Source organism: Canis aureus, unplaced genomic scaffold (genome assembly GCF_053574225.1).
Source record: "Canis aureus isolate CA01 unplaced genomic scaffold, VMU_Caureus_v.1.0 ptg000175l_RagTag, whole genome shotgun sequence".
Classification (NCBI taxonomy): domain Eukaryota; kingdom Metazoa; phylum Chordata; class Mammalia; order Carnivora; family Canidae; genus Canis; species Canis aureus.
Window position 1 is genome coordinate 111,416 of NW_027554464.1, and position 23,647 is coordinate 135,062.

The 23,647-nt window shown below is 36.9% G+C and overlaps 1 protein-coding gene and 1 long non-coding RNA gene across 14 annotated transcripts in view; one reads left to right on the plus strand and one right to left on the minus strand.

Moving 5' to 3' along the window:
* LOC144309699 (outer dynein arm-docking complex subunit 2-like) overlaps positions 1 to 23,647 on the minus strand; it is a 166,750-nt gene that overhangs the window by 100,913 nt on the left and 42,190 nt on the right. For 10 of the 12 annotated variants that reach the window (XM_077890806.1, XM_077890803.1, XM_077890805.1 and 7 more), the window contains 5 exons: positions 23,242 to 23,434; positions 22,512 to 22,618; positions 22,197 to 22,333; positions 19,755 to 19,871; positions 701 to 906 (listed from right to left, as the gene is read on the minus strand). In XM_077890806.1, the coding sequence (XP_077746932.1) occupies positions 701 to 906; positions 19,755 to 19,871; positions 22,197 to 22,333; positions 22,512 to 22,618; positions 23,242 to 23,434 (760 nt within the window). Of the gene's footprint in view, positions 1 to 700; positions 907 to 19,754; positions 19,872 to 20,097; positions 20,242 to 22,196; positions 22,334 to 22,511; positions 22,619 to 23,241; positions 23,435 to 23,647 lie in introns of those variants that run through there. The other 2 variants (XM_077890813.1, XM_077890814.1) reach the window with 2 other exon arrangements.
* On the plus strand, positions 20,267 to 22,307 carry LOC144309701 (uncharacterized). 2 transcript variants are annotated; one of them, XR_013375614.1, is made up of 3 exons: positions 20,267 to 20,357; positions 20,805 to 21,470; positions 22,049 to 22,307. It is a non-coding gene; the product is annotated as an uncharacterized LOC144309701 (long non-coding RNA). The 2 variants fall into 2 exon arrangements; XR_013375615.1 differs by having other exon boundaries at positions 20,805 to 20,920; positions 21,948 to 22,307.

Here is a 23,647-nt window from a genome sequence, read left to right on the forward strand (position 1 = left end):
TGTGACCAGCTGGGAGCCACTTCTTGCTTTACCCAATCGGGGACCGCATGGAACATTAAAAATAGGCTGAAATTTGTAAGCTATATGCTAATTTAAAAAGTGTCCTTGGCATCTCCGACTGCCGGCTTTTATGAAACACAGGGCCTTAATCTGTGCTTAGGTACCTATTTAAAGACGTCCCTAAGTGGAACTCGTTTTGTATGTCAGACATTCTTTAAATTAGTGTCCGCTTCACTTAAGCCTGTTAATATTTTGGAGGCTCTAGCCTTTCTGTGGTATTTACTTAAAGTTCTGTTAATAGATAAGATGCTGTCTCTATCAAGATTTCCCTGATTCACTTCACATAATTTTAATCATTCTAAATTCACCTAGCACTTAACTTCTTCAGGTCCCTACCACTGCGTTTACATTGCCCGTGAGATTCCTCCATGTCTTTTATCATCTTTTTCACGTGATATTAGCCCTGACCTACCAATTGAGTCAATGGTGCTCTTGCCTTCCCTTCTGGTGCCCACACATAAGCCGTATTCACGCCAAATACTTCTACTTGGAATATGAAGAGCAGGGAGGGACTGACTTGTATTATGGAGGGACATGTCAACATCTACTCTGGACTTTCTCCCATGACATAAACTAACAACTAGGCAAATGTGGTTACTGAGGATGTATCAGAGAAGCCCTCATGCAAATTTCTACATACTTTTTGAAATCAACAGTGGCCTTCCAGTTTAAAGTTGGCTCTAATCTCTTGGTCATTTGAAACTTCCCGAAGTTAATTTGGTTCTTCTCTAGTATATTCTTGCTTGAAGCAAGAAAAGCTTTAGGAAGGGCGTCTGCTTCTTCCTTCTTAGGTACCTCCTTAGGCTCTTCATTTTCTTTTTTCCATTCTTCAGTGAATCTAATATCCTTTATGTACAAAAAAAACAGTAATTTTTACAATGACATCACTTCTGAATTGTTTTGTGCTATCTGAAAATTAAAAAGTGATAACTTCAGAAAATGAAGTCTCTGATGCCTCTAACTTGTGTTGCTTAGTGACACACACTAGAGAAGGGCCACTTCAGGACTCAGGTCTCTACTGGAGTGACGTTGCCAGAAATGTGATGTTCCTAAGCTCCCCTCCCCACTGCAGCACACACAGATACAACAGCAGGGTTAGACCTACTCACTCCTCACTACTGCCAGACAGATCTAAACTCAAGGGCTGCCTGGGTGGTTCAGTGGTTGAGTGTCTGTCTTTGGCTCAGGGTGTGATCCTGGGGTCCCAGGATTGAGTTCCACATCAGGCTCCCCGCAAGGGGCCTGCTTCTCCCTCTGCCTATGTCTCTGCCTCTCTCTGTGTGTCTTTCATGAATAAATAAAATCTTTTAAAAAAATATCTAAACTCAGATGCTATATTGACTGGGACACATCATGTATAAATTTCTGAAACAAAGGATTAAAAGCATATTTTGCAGTTAGCCAGAGATAAAAGACACATGACAGAGGAAGTCATTATATTTAAAAGACACATGACAGAGGAAGAAATATAATTATTAAAAAAGACTTATCAGAAACAATGCAAGCCAAAGGAAAAGAGAATGACATCTTTAAAATATTTTTTTTAAAAAAGACCTGCCAACCCAAAATTCTAAATAGAGATTAAAAAAAAAAAAAAGCTTTCAAAAATAAGGGCAAAATAAAGACTTTCATAGATGATCAAAACCAGAGAATTCTTGTTCACTTCCGGAAGGCCTGTGCTAAAGAAATGGCGATGAAGTTCTTCATTCAGAAGGAATAACATACCAGAAAGAGGACTATACCACATCTATACAAAGAAATGAAAATCTGTAGAAATGGTAAAAATATAAAAGACTCCTCATATTATTTTTAATCATTCTAAAATGTAATTGATTCTCTAATGTAAAAATAGTATCGTTGTGTTGAGGGGTTAATAGCATACAAAAGTAAAATGCATGACAATAGTGCCAAGGGTAGGGAGAGGCACTGAAGGTTACTGTGGTAAGTTCTTAAAGTCTTTGTGAAATGGTAAGACAGTATTTAAAGGTGGGTAGGATAAATTAGAGATATACATTATGAGCCCTAGGGCAGTCACCATGAAACTTTTAAGAAGCATAACTGACAAAAAGCGTAAATAAAACAATCATTTTTAAAGGCTCAATTAATACAAAAAGGGCAGGAAAAGAGAGAAAAAATAACAAAGAACAAATGAGACAAAAAAGAAACAAGTAGCAAATTAGTAAATTTAAATTCAAATCAATCCCTAGTTACATTAAATAAAAATGATTTAAAACTTCAGTTAAAAGAAACTGGATTGAATTGGATGAAAAAGGTATTTAAAAACCCACTTTCCATACGACCAATAATCAAAAAATGCAGGAATGGTTACATTAAAATCAAACAAAATGGACTTAAAAACAAAATATTATCAGACCTAAAAAGGGAGACACATAATGACAGTCAACACAACTCTTATTGTATATTCACCAAACAACAGAACTTCAAAGTACATTTAGAAAAAAATGTAACTACAAAGAAAAATAGATAAGCCCACAATTATGAGACTTCAAAAACTCCTCTTTCAGTAATCAATAAAATAAGCACACAAAAATTAATAATATAGAGAACTGAGCAATACTATCAATTACATTGACAAAACTGACAATTATAGAACATACTACCCAATGGCAGCAGGACACATACTCCTCTCGAACAAAAAAGAAATCACCAAAATTGACCACATTTTGGTCCATAAAACAAACATCTACAAAGCTAAAAGGACTAAAATCATATGAAAAAAAAAAAAAAAAAAACCTTCTCTTAATTCAATGGAATTAAACCAGAAACCAGTAAAAGAAAGATAACTAGAAAATCTTCAGATATATTAATGTGCCTGAAAACATATCAAAATCTATGGGATGTAGTTCATGTAGTGTTCATATAGAAATTTACAGGATAAAACTTTATAGTAGAAAAAATAAAGGTCTCAAATGAATGGCTAAACTTCCAAATTAAGAGATTAAATAAGAGCAAATTAAACCCAAAAAAATCAGAAGGAAAATAAAATCATCAAGAGCAGAAATCAAATAAAAAGGAAAGCAGCCAAAAAAATCAATGAAACAAATAACTGTTCTTTAAATAAAATCAACCACTTCTTTCCAGATTAATCAAGAATAAAAAGAGAGAAGACTCAAATGATCCATATCAGAATTGAAAGAGCAGTCATCACAAAAGATCTTCCAGACATTAAAGGATAATAATGGAATGCCATACTTGATGCCAATAAATTAGATAAGTTGGATAAAATGTAAGAATTCACTGAAACACACAAACTACCAAGGCTCAAGAAGAAGAAACTGGACTAGCTCTATATCTATTAAAGAAATCAAATTCTCAATATAAAAACATTCCAATAAAGAAAGCTACAGGCACAGATGGCTTCACTGGTGAATTGTATCAAATATTTAAGAAAGGAATAATATCTAATTTGTATGAAGAATTCTAGAAAGAAGAAAAGTAAGTGAATATTTCCCAATTCATTTTCTGAGGCCACATTACCCAGCTACCAACACCAGATAAAGATGTTAAAAAATAACTACTAACCCATACCTTTCATGATTATAGATGCAAATATCCTCAGTAAAATACTATCAAATTTCATCCAGTAATGTCAAATAGGGTAAGACATAATGATGAATTGGGATTTACTCCAGAATTACTCAAAAAAGTCATCAACAGACAAAAGAAGGATAATCGTGCAATCATCTCAAGAAATGCAATAAAATCACCACCTCAAAGCAGCAATGGGCTCATCTCCCATGGGTTAAGTGGAGGCCCCATGGGAAGCATGTAAGAAGGCACTCTCCCTCCCTATCAGCCAAGGTAGCGTCAGCAGAGGCTTCATAGGAACTGAACTTCCACCCCTGTCCAACGGTAATGAAGCATACTATTCCACCAGAGTTGTCAATGGAAAGTGAAGAACTCAGATCTTGCAGGACCTCCAGACTCCACCAGCAAAGTACCAGAGAAGGCCTGCTAAAACAAAAGATCTAAATAAAATCCATAGTTTCACAACATAATGCCCCAAATGTCCAAGACAATAAAAGATCATTCATCCTACCAAGAACCAGAAAGATCACAACTTGAATGAGAAAGGATAATGTAGGAATAATGTTTATACCAAGATGAAATAGATGTTGGAATAATTTGATATGAATTTAAAGCTGCCATCATAAAAATGCTTCAGTGAGCAATTTTCAAGACTTAAAACAAACTAAAAAGCCTCAACAAGTAAATAAAAGACATGAAGAAGAACCAAAAAGAAATTTTTTTATTTTATTTTTATTTATTTTTTTTTATTTTTTTTTTTCAAAAAGAAATTTTGAAACTGAAATTTATGAACCAAAAAAAAAAAAAAAAAAAAAAACCTCACTGGATAGGCCTAACAATATGATGGAGAGGACAGAGGGGAAGAATCCATGACCTTCCATGAAATTACTCAGTATGAATAAAGAAGGGAAAATTCATTGCAAAAAAAAATGATAGAACCTCAAGATCTGTGAGGCCACAACAAAACTTCCAAAATTCATGTCATCAGAGTAACAGAAAGAGAAGAGGAAGGGAGTCAGACTAAAAATGTATTCTAACAAGATTTGAAATTTTCTCAAACTTGGAAAAAGACATAAATCTAAGATTCAAGAAGCTGAGGAAACCCTAAACAAACAAAGTTATCCATGCCAAGACACACACACAAAAATCAAACTCGACAAACTAAAGACAAGGAAAATTCTTAACAGCCATGAGACATAAACAATATTTTGCTTTTAAGAGGAAAACAATTAAAATAATAACAGATAATCATGGAAGCCAGAAGAAACATTTTTTAAACACTGGAAGTAAAGAATTGTCAGCCTGGGATACTATATCCAGTGAAAATATTCCTTCAGAAATGAAGGGGAGGTCAAGAAATTCTCAGATGAGGGAAAATGAAGAGAAGCTGTCATCAACAAACTTAACCTAAAAGAGTAAGTTCTTAAACAGAAAGACTATGATAAAAGAAGAAACTTGCAACAGCAAAAAAAGAAAAACAATGGAAAAGAATAAAAGTGTAGGTAAATACAAAAGACATTCATTCTGCTTTTGAGTTTTTTAAATGAAGTTTGATGTTTGAAGCAAAACATAATGCTGTCTTATACAGTTAGCAATGAATATGGAGGAAATAAAGACAATTACAAATGAGAGAGGTAAAGGGACTTAAAAGAAGATACTTTTTTTTTTTTTTTGGTTACTAAAATTGTATTTATTTTTTCAGTCCCATCAGTGTAATAGTATTATAGCTTTTGCAAGAAGTTTATGTTGAAAGAGAAATGACATAAATTCTCATAGTATATTTGTAAAGAAAGACTATGCTGACAGTTTTTTTGTGTGACATCTCAGGGAGTTGCAAGGGATTAAGTCATACACAATTATTGTTTGAAGGCGACATGGTTTCTGTACTTTGCTCAAACTGGTATAATGTCAAATAGTAGATTATAATTGATTACATAGGTATATATGGTACAATACTCATAGTAACCACAAACATGCAAAATCTTTACAAAGAGGTACATTCAAAACACTATGGATAGAGGAGCAAGATGGCGGAAGAGTAGGGTCTCCAAATCACCTGTCTCCACCAAACTACCTAGAAAACCTTCCAATCATCCTGAAAATCTATGAATTCGGCCTGAGATTTAAAGAGAGACCAGCTGGAATGCAACAGTGAGAAGAGTTCGCGCTTCTATCAAGGTAGGAAGACGGGGAAAAAGAAATAAAGAAACAAAGGCCTCCAAGGGGGAGGGGCCCCGCGAGGAGCCGGGCTGAGGCCGGGGCAGGTGTCCCCAGGACAGGAGAGCCCCGTCCCGGAGGAGCAGGAGCTGCACCGACCTTCCCGGGGGAAAGGGGCTCCAGGGGGTGGAGCAGGACCCAGGAGGGCGGGGATGCCCTCGGGTTCCCCGGGACAGGAACAGAGCAACTGCGCACCCAGGAGAGTGCGCCGAGCTCCCTAAGGGCTGCAGCGCGCACGGTGGGACCCGGCGGGACCGGAGCAGCCAGGAGGGGCTCGGGCGGCGGCTCCGCGGAGGGGGCTGCGGGGCGGGAGCAGCTCGGAGGGGCTCGGGCAGAGGAAGAGGCTCCGTGCGGAGGGGGCTGCGCGGTTCCAGGAGCAGCTCGGAGGGGCTCGGGCGGCAGCTCCGGGGAGGGGGCTGCGCAGCCCGGGAGCTCGAATCCAACAGCGCAGGCACCGGAGCACAGGGCGCCGGGACACAGCCCAGGATCCGGCCTCCCCCGGGACAGGCAGAGGCCGGGAGGGCCCAGGACAGCGAGGACGCTCCTGCCCCGAATGAGCAGATCAGCGGCCCCGCCCCGGAGCCTCCAGGCCCTGCAGACGGAGTTCCTGCCAGAGCTGAATCCAAGTTTCCAGAGCTGCCCCGCCACTGGGGCTGTTCCTCCTGCGGCCTCACGGGGTAAACAACCCCCACTGAGCCCTGCACCAGGCAGGGGCACAGCAGCTCCCCCAACTGCTAACACCTGAAAATCAGCACAACAGGCCCCTCCCCCAGAACACCAGCTAGACGGACAACTTCCAGGAGAAGCCAAGGGACTTAAAGTACACAGAATCAGAAGATACTCCCCTGTGGTTCTTTTTTTGTTTTTTGTTTTGTTTTTGTTTTGTTTTGCTTTTTGATTTGTTTCCTTCCCCCACCCCCTTTTTTTCTCCTTTCTTTTTCTTTCTCTTTTTCTTCCTTTTTTTTTTTCGTTTTTTTTCTTACCTTTTTTTTCTTTCTCTTTTCTTTCCTTCTTTCTCTCCTCTCTTTTTCTCTTTTACCCAATACAACTTGCTTTTGGCCACTCTGCACTGAGCAAACTGACTAGAAGGAAAACCTCACCTCAAAAGAAAGAATCAGAAACAGTCCTCTCTCCCACAGAGTTACAAAATCTGGATGACAATTCAATGTCAGAAAGCCAATTCAGAAGCACTATTATACACCTACTGGTGGGTCTAGAAAAAAGTATAAAGGACTCAAGAGACTTCATGACTGCAGAATTTAGAGCTAATCAGGCAGAAATTAAAAATCAATTGAATGAGATGCAATCCAAACTAGAAGTCCTAACGATGAGGGTTAACGAGGTGGAAGAACGAGTGAGTGACATAGAAGACAAGTTGATAGCAAAGAGGGAAACTGAGGAAAAAAGAGACAAACAATTAAAAGACCATGAAGATAGATTAAGGGAAATAAACGACAGCCTGAGGAAGAAAAACCTACGTTTAATTGGGGTTCCCGAGGGCGCCGAAAGGGACAGAGGGCCAGAATATGTATTTGAACAAATTCTAGCTGAAAACTTTCCTAATCTGGGAAGGGAAACAGGCATTCAGATCCAGGAAATAGAGAGATCCCCCCCTAAAATCAATAAAAACCGTTCAACACCTCGACATTTAATTGTGAAGCTTGCAAATTCCAAAGATAAAGAGAAGATCCTTAAAGCAGCAAGAGACAAGAAATCCCTGACTTTTATGGGGAGGAGTATTAGGGTAACAGCAGACCTCTCCACAGAGACCTGGCAGGCCAGAAAGGGCTGGCAGGATATATTCAGGGTCCTAAATGAGAAGAACATGCAACCAAGAATACTTTATCCGGCAAGGCTCTCATTCAAAATGGAAGGAGAGATAAAGAGCTTCCAAGACAGGCAGCAACTAAAAGAATATGTGACCTCCAAACCAGCTCTGCAAGAAATTTTAAGGGGGACTCTTAAAATTCCCCTTTAAGAAGAAGTTCAGTGGAACAGTCCACAAAAACAAAGACTGAATAGATATCATGATGACACTAAACTCATATCTCTCAATAGTAACTCTGAATGTGAACGGGCTTAATGACCCCATCAAAAGGCGCAGGGTTTCAGACTGGATAAAAAAGCAGGACCCATCTATTTGCTGTCTACAAGAGACTCATTTTAGACAGAAGGACACCTACAGCCTGAAAATAAAAGGTTGGAGAACCATTTACCATTCGAATGGTCCTCAAAAGAAAGCAGGGGTAGCCATCCTTATATCAGATAAACTAAAATTTACCCCAAAGACTGTAGTGAGAGATGAAGAGGGACACTATATCATACTTAAAGGATCTATTCAACAAGAGGACTTAACAATCCTCAATATATATGCTCCGAATGTGGGAGCTGCCAAATATATACATCAATTATTAACCAAAGTGAAGAAATACTTAGATAATAATACACTTATACTTGGTGACTTCAATCTAGCTCTTTCTATACTCGATAGGTCTTCTAAGCACAACATCTCCAAAGAAACGAGAGCTTTAAATGATACACTGGACCAGATGGATTTCACAGATATCTACAGAACTTTACATCCAAACTCAACTGAATACACATTCTTCTCAAGCGCACATGGAACTTTCTCCAGAATAGACCACATATTGGGTCACAAATCGGGTCTGAACCGATACCAAAAGATTGGGATTGTCCCCTGCATATTCTCGGACCATAATGCCATGAAATTAGAACTAAATCACAACAAGAAGTTTGGAAGGACCTCAAACACATGGAGGTTAAGGACCATCCTGCTAAAAGATAAAAGGGTCAACCAGGAAATTAAGGAAGAATTAAAAAGATTCATGGAAACTAATGAGAATGAAGATACAACCGTTCAAAATCTTTGGGATGCAGCAAAAGCAGTCCTAAGGGGGAAATACATCGCAATACAAGCATCCATTCAAAAACTGGAAAGAACTCAAATACAAAAGCTAACCTTACACATAAAGGAGCTAGAGAAAAAACAGCAAATACATCCTACACCCAAGAGAAGAAGGGAGCTAATAAAGATTCGAGCACAACTCAACGAAATCGAGACCAGAAGAACTGTGGAACAGATCAACAGAACCAGGAGTTGGTTCTTTGAAAGAATTAATAAGATAGATAAACCATTAGCCAGCCTTATTAAAAAGAAGAGAGAGAAGACTCCAATTAATAAAATCATGAATGAGAAAGGAGAGATCACTACCAACACCAAGGAAATACAAACGATTTTAAAAACATATTATGAACAGCTATACGCCAATAAATTAGGCAATCTAGAAGAAATGGACGCATTCCTGGAAAGCCACAAACTACCAAAACTGGAACAGGAAGAAATAGAAAACCTGAACAGGCCAATAACCAGGGAGGAAATTGAAGCAGTCATCAAAAACCTCCCAAGACACAAGAGTCCAGGGCCAGATGGCTTCCCAGGGGAATTTTATCAAACGTTTAAAGAAGAAACCATACCTATTCTCCTAAAGCTGTTTGGAAAGATAGAAAGAGATGGAGTACTTCCAAATTCGTTCTATGAAGCCAGCATCACCTTAATTCCAAAGCCAGACAAAGACCCCGCCAAAAAGGAGAATTACAGACCAATATCCCTGATGAACATGGATGCAAAAATTCTCAACAAGATACTGGCCAATAGGATCCAAAAGTACATTAAGAAAATGATTCACCATGACCAAGTAGGATTTATCCCTGGGACACAAGGCTGGTTCAACACCCGTAAAAAAATCAATGTGATTCATCATATCAGCAAGAGAAAAAACAAGAACCATATGATCCTCTCATTGGATGCAGAGAAAGCATTTGACAAAATACAGCATCCATTCCTGATCAAAACTCTTCAGAGTGTAGGGATAGAGGGAACATTCCTCGACATCTTAAAAGCCATCTATGAAAAGCCCACAGCAAATATCATTCTCAATGGGGAAGCACTGGGAGCCTTTCCCCTAAGATCAGGAACAAGACAGGGATGTCCACTCTCACCACTGCTGTTCAACATAGTACTGGAAGTCCTAGCCTCAGCAATCAGAAAACAAAAAGACATTAAAGGCATTCAAATTGGCAAGGAAGAAGTCAAACTCTCCCTCTTCGCCGATGACATGATACTCTACATAGAAAACCCAAAAGTCTCCACCCCAAGATTGCTAGAACTCCTACAGCAATTTGGTAGCGTGGCAGGATACAAAATCAATGCCCAGAAGTCAGTGGCATTTCTATACACTAACAATGAGACTGAAGAAAGAGAAATGAAGGAGTCAATCCCATTTACAATTGCAACCAAAAGCATAAGATACCTAGGAATAAACCTCACCAAAGATGTAAAGGATCTATACCCTCAAAACTATAGAACACTTCTGAAAGAAATTGAGGAAGACACAAAGAGATGGAAAAATATTCCATGCTCATGGATTGGCAGAATTAATATTGTGAAAATGTCAATGTTACCCAGGGCAATATACACGTTTAATGCAATCCCTATCAAAATACCATGGACTTTCTTCAGAGAGTTAGAACAAATTATTTTAAGATTTGTGTGGAATCAGAAAAGACCCCGAATAGCCAGGGGAATTTTAAAAAAGAAAACCATATCTGGGGGCATCACAATGCCAGATTTCAGGTTGTACTACAAAGCCGTGGTCATCAAGACAGTGTGGTACTGGCACAAAAACAGACACATAGATCAGTGGAACAGAATAGAGAATCCAGAAGTGGACCCTGAACTTTATGGGCAACTAATATTCGATAAAGGAGGAAAGACTATCCATTGGAAGAAAGACAGTCTCTTCAATAAATGGTGCTGGGAAAATTGGACATCCACATGCAGAAGAATGAAACTAGACCACTCTCTTGCACCAGACACAAAGATAAACTCAAAATGGATGAAAGATCTAAATGTGAGACAAGATTCCATCAGAATCCTAGAGAAGAACACAGGCAACACCCTTTTTGAACTCGGCCATAGTAACTTCTTGCAAGATACATCCACGAAGGCAAGAGAAACAAAAGCAAAAATGAACTATTGGGACTTCATCAAGATAAGAAGCTTTTGCACAGCAAAGGATACAGTCAACAAAACTCAAAGACAACCTACAGAATGGGAGAAGATATTTGCAAATGACATATCAGATAAAGGGCTAGTTTCCAAGATCTATAAAGAACTTCTCAAACTCAACACCAAAGAAACAAACAATCCAATCATGAAATGGGCAAAAGACATGAACAGAAATCTCACAGAGGAAGACATAGACATGGCCAACATGCATATGAGAAAATGCTCTGCATCACTTGCCATCAGGGAAATACAAATCAAAACTACAATGAGATACCACCTCACACCAGTGAGAATGGGGAAAATTAACAAGGCAGGAAACAACAAATGTTGGAGAGGATGTGGAGAAAAGGGAACCCTCTTACACTGTTGGTGGGAATGTGAACTGGTGCAGCCACTCTGGAAACCTGTGTGGAGGTTCCTCAAACAGTTAAAAATATACCTGCCCTACGACCCAGCAATTGCACTGTTGGGGATTTACCCCAAAGATACAAATGCAATGAAACGCCGGGACACCTGCACCCCGATGTTTCTAGCAGCAATGGCCACGATAGCCAAACTGTGGAAGGAGCCTCGGTGTCCATCGAAAGATGAATGGATAAAGAAGATGTGGTTTATGTATACAATGGAATATTACTCAGCTATTAGAAATGACAAATACCCACCATTTGCTTCAACGTGGATGGAACTGGAGGGTATTATGCTGAGTGAAGTAAGTCAGTCGGAGAAGGACAAACATTATATGTTCTCATTCATTTGGGGAATATAAATAATAGTGAAAGGGAATATAAGGGAAGGGAGAAGAAATGTGTGGGAAATATCAGAAAGGGAGACAGAACGTAAAGATTGCTAACTCTGGGAAATGAACTAGGGGTGGTAGAAGGGGAGGAGGGCGGGGGGTGGGAGTGAATGGGTGACGGGCACTGGGTGTTATTCTGTATGTTAGTAAATTGAACACCAATAAAAAAAAAACACTATGGATAAATCAAAATAGAATTCTAAAAAATGTTCAAGTAATCTGCAGAAACCACAGGAAAAAGAAAACAAAAATGAAAACTAGGAGGAACACAAAATAAAAGTAAAGTGGCAAGTGTAAGCTCTAACGTATCAATAATTAAATGGATATTATCTAAACACATCAGTAGATACATCAATTGAGTTACACAAATTTATTTTTAAAATGACTCAACTATCTGCTGTTTACAAGAAACTCACTTCAAATATAACAATATATGTAGCATGAAAGTAATAGGAAAGATGGGTGCTGGGTGGCTCAGTCGGTTAAGCATCTGCCTTCAGCTCAGGTCATGCTCACAGGGTCCTGGGATAGAGCCCCACATTGGGCTCCCTGCTCAGCTGGGAGTCTGCTTCTCCCTCTGCCCCTCCCCCCGCTTGTACTCTCTCACTCACTTTCTCTGTCTAAAATAAATAAATAAAATCTTTAAAAAATTATATTAAAAAAGAAAATAATAGGAAAGAAAGATATAACATGCAAACAATGGTTAAAAGAAAGCAGGAGTGGCTATAAATGTATCCAATTAAGTAGACTTCAGCAAAAGGAAAATCATGAAGGACAGAGAGGGACATTACATGATGATAAAATGATCAATCAAGAAGATATAGCAATATTAAATGCATATACAGAGCTTCAAATACAAAAACAGAACTAAGAGAAAAATTAGACAAATCCATAATTATAGTTGAATACTTCAAAACTTCTCTCTCAACAACTGATAGAAAATCAGCAAGAATATGAAAGAACTTAGCACCAAAAACCACATGATTTTTTACACAAGGTAAAAAGAAGAGAAGAAATAATAAATACCAAAGTGAAGTAGAAAAAAACACACAGAGAAAAATCAATGAAACTAAAAGCTAAGTCTCTGAGGAAACAGAAAATCAAGAGACCTCTACCCAGATGAGTCAAGAAAAAATAAAACACCAATGACCAATATTAGAAGTGAGAGAGGTAACAATAGCTACATAGTCTACAGACATTAAAAGATGAATAAAAGAATAACCATAAACAAGTTTACACCAATACATGTGACATAGATGAAATGGACAATTTCCTTTAAAGACAATCTACCAGGGTGCCTGGCTGGCTCAGTCAGTAGAGCACGCAGCTCTTGATCTTGGGGTTGAAAGTCTGGGGATAGAGATTGGGATAGAGATTATTTAAATTAAAAAATAAAATGGCAAAAGGTTATGTATACTTTACATATATATATGTATACATATATAAAGTATATGTATACTTTACTCCAACAGAATCATTTTTTAAATAAGTAAAAAAAAATAAAGATTACCATAACTTCCTCAAGAAGAAACAGATAACCAGCCTGGCCCAAACTAGTAAAGACACTGAAATCTGTTGTTTAACAACTTACCTACAAAGGACAGTCCAGGCCCAGATGACTTCACTACCAAACATGTAAGAAAGAAACAATATCAATTCTACACAAACTCTTTCAGAAATTGGAGAGGAAAAAAAAAACTTCCCAACTCATTTTATAAGGCCAGTATCACTCTGATAACCAAAACCAAAGATATTAAAGAAAACTACACATCAAAACCTTATAAATATAGATGTGACACTTAAAATCTTAGCAAGTTAGATCCAATAATATATAAAAATGATACTACATCCTGAACAAATGAGCTTTGTTCCAGAAATGTATGGTTATTTTTTTAAAGCTCATCAATGTAATTTATTACATTAACAAACTAAGAAAGAAAAAAAAACATGTAATTTTCTTAATAGGTAATCATTTGGTAAAATCCAACATCCATTCCTTTTTGTTTTGGTTTTATTTAAATTTAAATTAGTAAACATACAGTGTATTATTGATTTTGGGGTAGAATTTAGTGATTCATCAGTTGCATATAATACCCAGTGTTCACTACATCAAATGCCCTCCCTTAATGCCCAACATCCCATTCTCCCATCCCCCACACCCACCTCCCCTCCAGTAACCCTCAGTTTGTTCTCTATAGTTGAATCTCTTATGGTTAGTCTCCCTTTCTGTTTTTATCCAATATCTATACCTAATAAAAGTTTTCAACAATCTGAAATAAAGGGGAACTTCTTCAATCTTATAAATGTCATATACAGCTAACACATACTTAATAATGAGAAACTGAAAGTTTTTCCTTTACCACCAGGAGCAAGAGACTACTTCTATATAATTCTGTGCTGGAGGTTCCAGATAATGCATTAAGAAAAGACAAAAAAAGGCACTGAGACTGAAAAGGAAGAGGCAAAATGATCATTATATACAGTCAATATAATCACATACATAAGAAACCCTCTGGGATCTATGAACCAGACACTAAAACTAGTAAATGTTTCAGAATATAAAAATGATATATAAAAATCAAGTGAATTTTTATATAGTAGCAACAGATAATCACAAATTAAAATTTTAAAACTACCATTAACCGTAGCCTTTTTAAATAAAAATTCAACTTTGAAGTTAGATTCAACTTTGAAGATCTAACTAGCTTTATTAATTGATTCATGAAGCCAGCAGCATCCCATGTAGCTAGCAGACAAATGTTCCACTGAGCTAAACAAAAGAAATAATTTTAAAGGCAGAGAGACCATTTGAAAACAGGAATTTATTAGCAAGGAATGTATTCTTTAGACAAGGTTGCCCTCTTAAGAGAAGCAGAAGGGGTAAATCAGTAAATATCCTAGTATTGACCAGGAAATTCCAATTGACTTGTTATAAGTTACATTCCTGGGTGGTTGAAATTGCAGTTATTTAGGTATAAATAATAATAATATAATATAATATATAATAATATAATTCTTGAGTGTTGACTTGGCCTAAGTAATGCCACTTTGGGCCTGTGGTTTTCTTTTTTAACACTCTTAAAATATGAAATATTTATAAGTAGGTTTCACGAGATATATGCAAGACCTGTGCATTGAAAATTACAAAATATTGCTGAGAAACTGAAGGCCTAAATAAATGGCGAGACATACTCTGTTCATGGATTGGAAACCTCAGTATTGTTAAGACATTAGCTCTTTCTAAATTGATCTATAGATTCATCATAATCTCAACCATAATTCTTTCAGGCATTTTTTAAAAGATTTTATTTATTATTTATTCATGAGAGACACAGAGAGAGAGGCAGAGACATTGGGAGAGGTAAAAGCAGGCTCCATGCAGAGAGCCTGATGTGGGACTCGATCCCGGGACTCCAGGATCATGCCCTGGGACAAATGCAGGCGTTCAACTGCTGAGCCACCCAGGCATCCCATCTTTCAGGCTTTTTATGAAGAAATTGACAAGCTGACCTTAACATTCTAATGGATATGCAAAAGATGTAAAATAGACAAACAAGTTTGAAAAAGAAAACATTGAAGGACATATACTACCTGACTTCCAGACTTATTATAAAGCTACAATAATCCAAAGAGTGTGCTACTGGTATAAAAATAGACAAACAGATCACACCCATACAAACGGACAACTGATTTTAGACAAAGGTATAAAAGTAATTCAATGGAGAAAGGATGGCTTTTTCAACAAATGGTGCTGGAAAAACTAGATATTTATATGCAAAAGAAAAAAAAAGAACTTTGATCCACACCTCATATTATGTACAAAAATTAAATTTAAAGGCCTTAATGTAAAACCTAACATTTGAAAACTTTTAGGAAAAAAACACTGGAGAAAATCTTTCTGATACTGGGTTTGGCAAAGCTTTATGAGATACAACACTATAAAGAAAAAATTAACAAGTTGGACTTCATTAAAATTGAGGACATTTGCTCTTTGGAAGATATACTGATTGGAGAATGAAATGACAAGCCACAACCAGAAGATCATATTTACAAGCCATATATCTAATAGATTACGTAAGCCAAAAATATATATAAAAGAGCTCTTACAACTCAGTAAAGAAATCAAACAACCCAATAAAAAAAAACTGGGTGAAAGATCTAATAGACATATATGATATATAAATGGCAAATAAACATATGAAAAAATGCATTCAAGAAATGCAAATTAAAACCCAGTGAGATATTAGTACACACACCTATTAGAATGTCTACAATTAGAGGACTGACCATACCAGTTATTGACGAATATACAGAAGAACTGGAAGTCTCATACACTGCCAGTGTGTATGTAAAATATTACCACCGCTTTGGAAAGCAGTTTACCCATTGCTTAAAAAGTTAAGCATGCAACCATATGATCTTGCTGTTTATTCCTAGATTTTACCCCAAGAGAAATGAAAGCATATGATCTGTGGAGATATACACCTGGAAATAAAATGTTAAAAATATGAGACCTTAAATTTTAAAGATATGTACAATGTTTTGAAAATAAAAGAATATTTGCAGGTGGGTGACAGAAAAGAAAATCAGAGGATCAATCTCAGAAGCCCAACACCCAACTAGTAAGAGAACAGAGAAGAAGGAATGATTAAAGATGTGATACCAAAAAAAGTATTTTTCTAGTTTTGAAGGACATATGTCATCATTAATGAAAAACAAACAAAACCAGCACCAACCATATCATCATTAAAATTACAGAACATCTGGAATAAGGATCCTAAAGGCTTTGTTAGATGGGAAAAGTCAAAACAGGCCACGTAGGAAAAAAATGCCTCTAAAATTCTAAGTAAAAATTGTTTTTGAACTATCATTATAGAAACAATAACAGAGAGAAAAATAAAGATATTTTCATATGCTAACCCTCAATTTTTTCCCTGTTATATGCCTCTTTTACTCAGGAAGCTCCACCAAAATGATGGGATATACCAACAAAAGGAAAACTAAATGGAAGGGAACTTCAACATAATAAAGACCATATATGAAAAGCCTACAGCAAATATCACATTCAGTGGTGAAAGCCTGAAAGCTTTCCCCCAATATCAGGAATAAATATGGAGATAGTGTTCACTGCTTCTATTCAGTGCAAAATCCTAAAAGGTCTAGCCATAGTAATTAGACAAGAAAAAGAAATCTAAGCGGCACCGGGCAGGCTAGGAAGCCTGCCTCTCCCTCTCCCTCTGCCTGCTACTCCCCCTGCTTCTGCTCGCTCGCTCTTTCTCTCTCTCTGTTAAATAAATAAAATCTTAAAAAAAAGAAAAGAAAAAGAAATTTAAAAACACGCAAATTGAAAAGAAGTAAAACTATTTGCAGATGACATGATCTTTTATGTAGAAAGACCTAAAGATTAAAAAAAAACTGAGTTAATAAATGAATTCAGTAAAGTTGCAGGATGTGATTTTGAATTTCACATTCAAAAGCCAGATCTGATTTCAACACTAAAAAAAAAAAAAACAGTTCCATTTCTCCTCATTAGCAGTGAACAATCAAAAAGGAAATTAAGGAAACAATTCCATTCAATAGCATCCAAAAGAATATAATGCTTAGAAATAAATTTAACCAAGGAGGCAAAAGAAGACACTGAAAACTATAAAACACTGCTGATAAAAAAAGTTAAAGGAAACAAAAACAAATGGAAAGACACCCCATGTTCATGGATTGGAAGAAATAATATTGTTAAGACAACAATGTTATACAAAGCAATCTATAAATTCAATGTAATCCCAATCAAAAGCCTAATGCTGTTTTTTTTCAAAAATGGTAAAACCAAACCTAAAAGTCAAGGGAACCTAAATAGCTAAAGCAGTCTTTAAAAAACAAGAACAAAGTTTGAGGAGTCATACTTCTCAATTTCAAAACTACCACAAAGATAATCAAAATAGTATGGGACTTGTATAAGGGCAGACAAAAAATAATAGAATAAAGAGTCCAAAAATAAACCTCTACATCTATGGCAAATTGATTTTCAACAAGGATACCAAGAACTTTCAATGGGGAAAGAACAATCTCTTCAACAAATGGTGCCCGGAAAACCGGATATCCACATGCAAAAAGAATTAAATTGCACATTACTTTACTTACACCCTATACAAAACTTAACTCAAAATGAATCAAAGACTTAGAGATAACACCATGACATTATTAGATGAAAACAGGGCAAATCTTCATTACCTTGGCTTTGGCAATGGTTTCTTATGATACCAAAAATATAGGCAAGAAAAAATGTATTTGTTGGACTTTATCAAAATTAAAAATGTTTGTGCATTAAAGAACACTATCAAGATGAGTGAAGACAACCCACAGAATGGGAGAAAATATCTGCAAATATTCTATCTGATAAGGGATTAATAGTCACAATATATAAAGAATTCCTACAACTCAACAACAAAAGACTACCCATTTTTTAATGGGCAAAGGACTTGAATAGACATTTCTTAAAATAAATATACAAATTCCCAATAATATGGAAATATGCTAAACATTACTATTAGGGAAATGGAAATCCAAACTATAATGGAATACCATACTTCATACTTACTAGGATATCTATCATAAAAAAACACACAATCACACACAGAAAATAACAAGTATTGGTGGTAATGTGGAGAAGCTGGAATCCTTCTACAGGAGCATAAAATGGTTCAATCTAGGTACAGTTTGGTACTTCCTCTAAAAGTTAAATACAGAATTAGCATATGACACAGAAATTCCACTCCTAGGTAACCTCCAAAATTAAAACAGGGACTCAGTTACTTGTAAGCCAATATTTATAGCATTTTTCACCATAATCAAAAAGTGGAAACAACCCAAGTGTCCAACAATAGATTTACTGATAAACAAAATGTGGTTATATACACGAATGGAATATTATTCAGCCACAAAAAGGAATGAAGTTCCGACACATGCTACAACATGGATGGACCTTGAACATATTATGCTAAATGTAATAAGCCAAGCACCAAAGTACAAATTTACGATTCCACTTCTCTGAAATACCTAGGAAAGGCAAATTTATATTTGATTAGAAATCGAGAAACCAAAAAGTAGATTAGAGGTTCCTAGGAGCTGGGGAAGTAGGCATGAGGAGGTTACTGCTTAATGGGAACAGTTTTAGTTTGAGATGATGAAAAAGATTTGGAAATGGACAGTAGTAATGGCTGCACATAATTAATGCCACTCAGTGATACACTCGAAGTAGTTAAAATGACAAATTTTATGTTTTGTACAGGTATATTATAACAACAACAAAGGAAAACTAGAGTCCAGGAAATAGGTGATCAAACACCAGGGGAAAAAAACTCACAGGATGATGACAGAGAGACGTTTCAGGACAAGAGCAGCAGCAGAATAGTAAGAAAATAGAGTGCTCTGGAAGTGGCAGTGTCAGAAGGAAAATAACAGATCTGATAAACTGTCTGATGTAGGATTTGTGGAATTGACATCATCTTGAGAATCAGCCTGGGGCTTAAGTGTATCACTTTAGTATTTCTTGCATATTGCTTCTTACCCACATCAGCTTCAATCAAGATTTAATAACTGTATTAACTGATTCCTTTGTCCACCTCAAAAACTATTTCAAAAACCATGCAAGACACAGAGAAAGTACAGTTCTTATGCATATGCAGTTGACACACTTACTGAGACAATCCAACTAGTTAGTAATCATGGGATGCCCAGAAAAGATAAAAATAATCAAAACATCTAGGCTTCATTAACAGGGATGACTGCTTTGTTCTTAGCATTATAAATTCAAAAGGAAAGATAAAAAGTGCTTTTTTAGAAAGCAATCTGACATATTTTACACCTATTACCTAAAGAGGTTCAGAAACTTCCTTGAAGTACTCCACTTATAATATTTCTTATGTAATATATTGTGAAAAACTCTCTAAAAATTATAAACAGGGTCCAAAAATAGAATTATTCTCAACAGAAGGTAACATGTCAAGTAACACTATGCTATGATATTTCAAGATTCTGTAAACTTACCTGTTTAAACATATTTTCTGAAAATTTTGCCGATTTTTCTTTTAAAAATGTGACAAGGTCTTTATAAATTTCACTTTTTCTCTCATAATTAATTTCCCCCTCATCTTCTGTTTTGCCCTTTGGAAGAAAAAGTTTGGTGCAATTATTAATGTAGTAGCATTTGAACCTGATCAATACATCACAACCCAAGGCCACATATTGTTTTCTTCTCTCGAGGATCCATGTGGCAGTTTTTATACATCAAAAATATGGGCAGAATTCTTCCTTCTTAAAGTTATCCATTTGTCCGTCCATCCACTCATCCACCCATCCATCATCCATACATTATGCTTTTACTGAGTACCTCCTATATGCATGTAGGGCATTTTGCTAGTTAGCAAAGAATGGAGAGCTTCCTTCCCTCTGCACTCCTCTAATGCAAAAAAACAAAACACACACAAAAAAAAAAAACATTATGACTTCAAGAGAATCTGATGAAGTCATAAAAGGTCCCAAGATTAGAATGCCACCATAGAAAAGCTTGTTTCCATTTGTCACACTCTGTTCTTGTTCTGTGTGTAAAGAGGTTGCTATGGGATTATTTTCTAGAGTTACAACCTCCATGTAAGCACCTGACACTCCAACCTTTTTCTCCATACCTCTTTCTTTTTGTCTCTTTCCTTTCGTCACCTATCCTAATAGAAAAGATTTGGCTCTGCCTTAACCAAATGTATATATAAAAACCCATAGTGTGCTTTTTATATATACGTAACCACACACATACACAAAACATCATATACACCCATATAACTCAGGCGTGCCATGCATTTTGTCGTAATTATTGAATCATGTTCCTTATCTTTCATTCTTGAAATTGAGAGGAACACTTAGATATTTCCATATCAAATAAAGGTATATGTAGATTAGTAGCTCTTGATAGGAACAAAGTGTCCTTGCCCCACTCTAGAAGGTCAAAGTCTCTTATTTTCTGATTGGAAATTTCACTTTCTTAGAGTATCAAAACAAACCAAAGGCTAAATCATATTTAGCTCATCTCCCCCCTCTGTGCAGATATAATCTGAGAAGATCATGCTGAGAAGAAATGCACCATAAGGCAAGTCAGATGAGATGCTTGCTGGTCATCAAGAAAGTGGCACTCACATTTTGAAGCCAATCCAAACCAAGAGGTAGCAATTCTCCCAACAGTCCCCTGTGATGAGGAATCCCCACTAAGGATTTAGGTTCTCCCTGCAGATATTGCCTGTGAGGCCCCACATTACATTGAAGACACCAAGGGCAGGGTTGCCAAGGGGAAAGCTGACCACCTAGTAAGTTCAGTGAACAGGTATGAGACAAAAAATAAAATGTGTTCATGTGGAAGATTCAGAAGGCCACCACCCTGCTTAGTGCTCAGGGGTGGGAATCTGGAATGCTGTGTTTCTCCCTAGTCAGCTTCAGTTAGCAGCAAGTAAAAGGAAGACTGTAAAGCTGGAGGAGGGAGAAAGGGACTGCTCCCAGCTCCTCGTCCCCTGTCCCCAGCAGTGAACCCTGGCAGTGGCAGCTGCTTCCAGTAGCAACAGTTGGTTCCAGTTCCCAGGGGTTTTTCCCTATGTTCCCAGAACCTGGCTCATTACAACTCCTTAGAATCCCATTACAAACCAACCAGGTCTCCCTCTTCCAAGGTCTGGGTCTCAGCTCTGCTGGTTCTGCAAAGATCCTCTCCTCTGAGCTCCTGAGGTACCAGCTCCTGGGCATTGTACTCCTCTGACATCTGGGTGCCAGTTTCATGAGACCCCCTGTGCTCCAGCATAGCCTGGAAGCGACCATTCTTCAGAGATATGGATCCCAGCTCTGTGGGAGTCCCCCCTCTGAACTCCCAAGGGACCATAACCAATGTAAGCAGGGTCCCCTCCTCAGAGGTCTAAGTCCCAGCTCTGCAAGGACATCTTCTGAGACCCTAAGGAACCAGCACAGCCTGGTGGTGCTCCCTCCCCAGACACATGGGTCCCAGCTTCTTGGGGGTGCTTCCTCCAAGCTCCCACATTTTAATTCCTTCCCTTTGTCCTCTCAACACTTAGGGCAAAAGCTATAGTTACTGCTTCTGTGTTACCTCAGCCACCTCTTATTTGCCCGAATACTTGTATAATTAATTAATTAATTAATTAATCAATCAATCAGTGAACTGATCGTTACAGAGGTTTTCATTTTATAAAGTGGCGTGGGTTCCTTTGACGGTCATTTCTTAGAAGACTGATTTAATGACCTGCAATGGGGAACACCGAGGCTCATTCTGAAATGGTTTTGGATTTGCTCAGCAAACACATAGCAAAGGGATCTGCTTCAACCCAACAGAACAGAATCGCATTTTCTGTGGCCATCAGCATTCAGTCCTGGAGACATGCCTGCATTTACAGAGATGGAGCCAAGCACCAAAGACAACATGGTTCTTAAAAAATTACTTACGCCATTTAAAAATACTCCTTCTGTACTACAAGTAACACACAGAGTTTCAACATCATGGGGTTTTACCAGCACGTAACAAATTTCCCCATGAATTTGTCTCCAAGGTGGGGCTCGACATCCATTTGAAAATTCATAATCTGAAACCAATTATCGATCAATTAAAAGGAGCTCTGAAAAATAAAATATGTTATCTTTAAAAAGAAATAAATATGATTACAGTTTTTTTCAAATACTCAATCCTAATGTAGCTATTGAAGCATTTGGAAATAATAATTATTTTACATAACACAAAGCAAATCTGAGAATAATAGAAACCTGAAGTATAGTCAATAGATTCCAAGACAGTTTGTTCTCCTTTTCCTGAGAAATGTTTCAGCAGTTTTATATCGTTCTTAACAGTTGTTGGGTTTAAACAGATTTGTCTGAAATGAATGATAAGAAATGCATTTTAACACTCTAAAAGAGAATCTCCAGAAAACAGATGAAAATATACCATTTTAGCAAGGGGGGGGCTGGTGGGAGGAGGAATATCACTTTTTATAATTAAAATTGTAGTCAAATTATACAACAACAAAAATGTTGCAGTTAGTTTTAGCTGTGTTATAGCCTTACAACACTGTCAAGACATCAAGAAACCAGTGATTCATATTTAATGCAACATTAAATAAATTCGTTTAAAAATTCATTTCATTTCTTAGTGGTAATAGCATAATACTAGAAAAAAAACTACAAAAATGAACAAGTTTTAAACCTTACAAAGTCTATATGATATTTGCATTACTATTTAACCATCTATTTAATTGTCTGAGGAGAGTGAAAATAACAAGGCCACTTCATGTCCTCAGAATCAGGTGAAACCCCATAGAAAGCTCTAGCAAAGCTAACAGTAAATCTTTACATTTTAGAATTAGAAATATCCATGCAATACCCTAAAATCTACTGTTAAATCAATAACAACTCCTATAATTTGTGTATGTTTAAAAAAATTCTGAAAGCATTTTTTGTAACTAACTTTTAGAGGTTTCTTTTTTCTAAAAAGACTCACAATGAAATACGTTTTAGAGAATGATTCAGTAGGTGCAGATCCAGTTGCTTAAGCAGCATGCCAACCTTCATCTTTATCTCACTCTCAGGATCTTCATCTTTGGTAATTTTATCAAGAATATTTACTCTGGATGTGTCTTCTTTCACCGTGTTATAATCCAAACCCAGGATTTTTGTTACAGGATCTCTGTTAGCTGATCAAACAAGTAAATAAATAAAAATGATTCTCTTGTCTTCTGTTGTAAGAAAAATAATGACTAACAAGTCCTCTGAAGCCCACCCAAATGTGCTTCCTTCATTAAGCTTTCTCTCATGGACCCAATTTGAATTAATCTCAACTTCTCAGATTCTACTGCATTTAGGAACTTTCTTGTACTCCTTGAGATTCTCTACCTTGTACTGCAGTA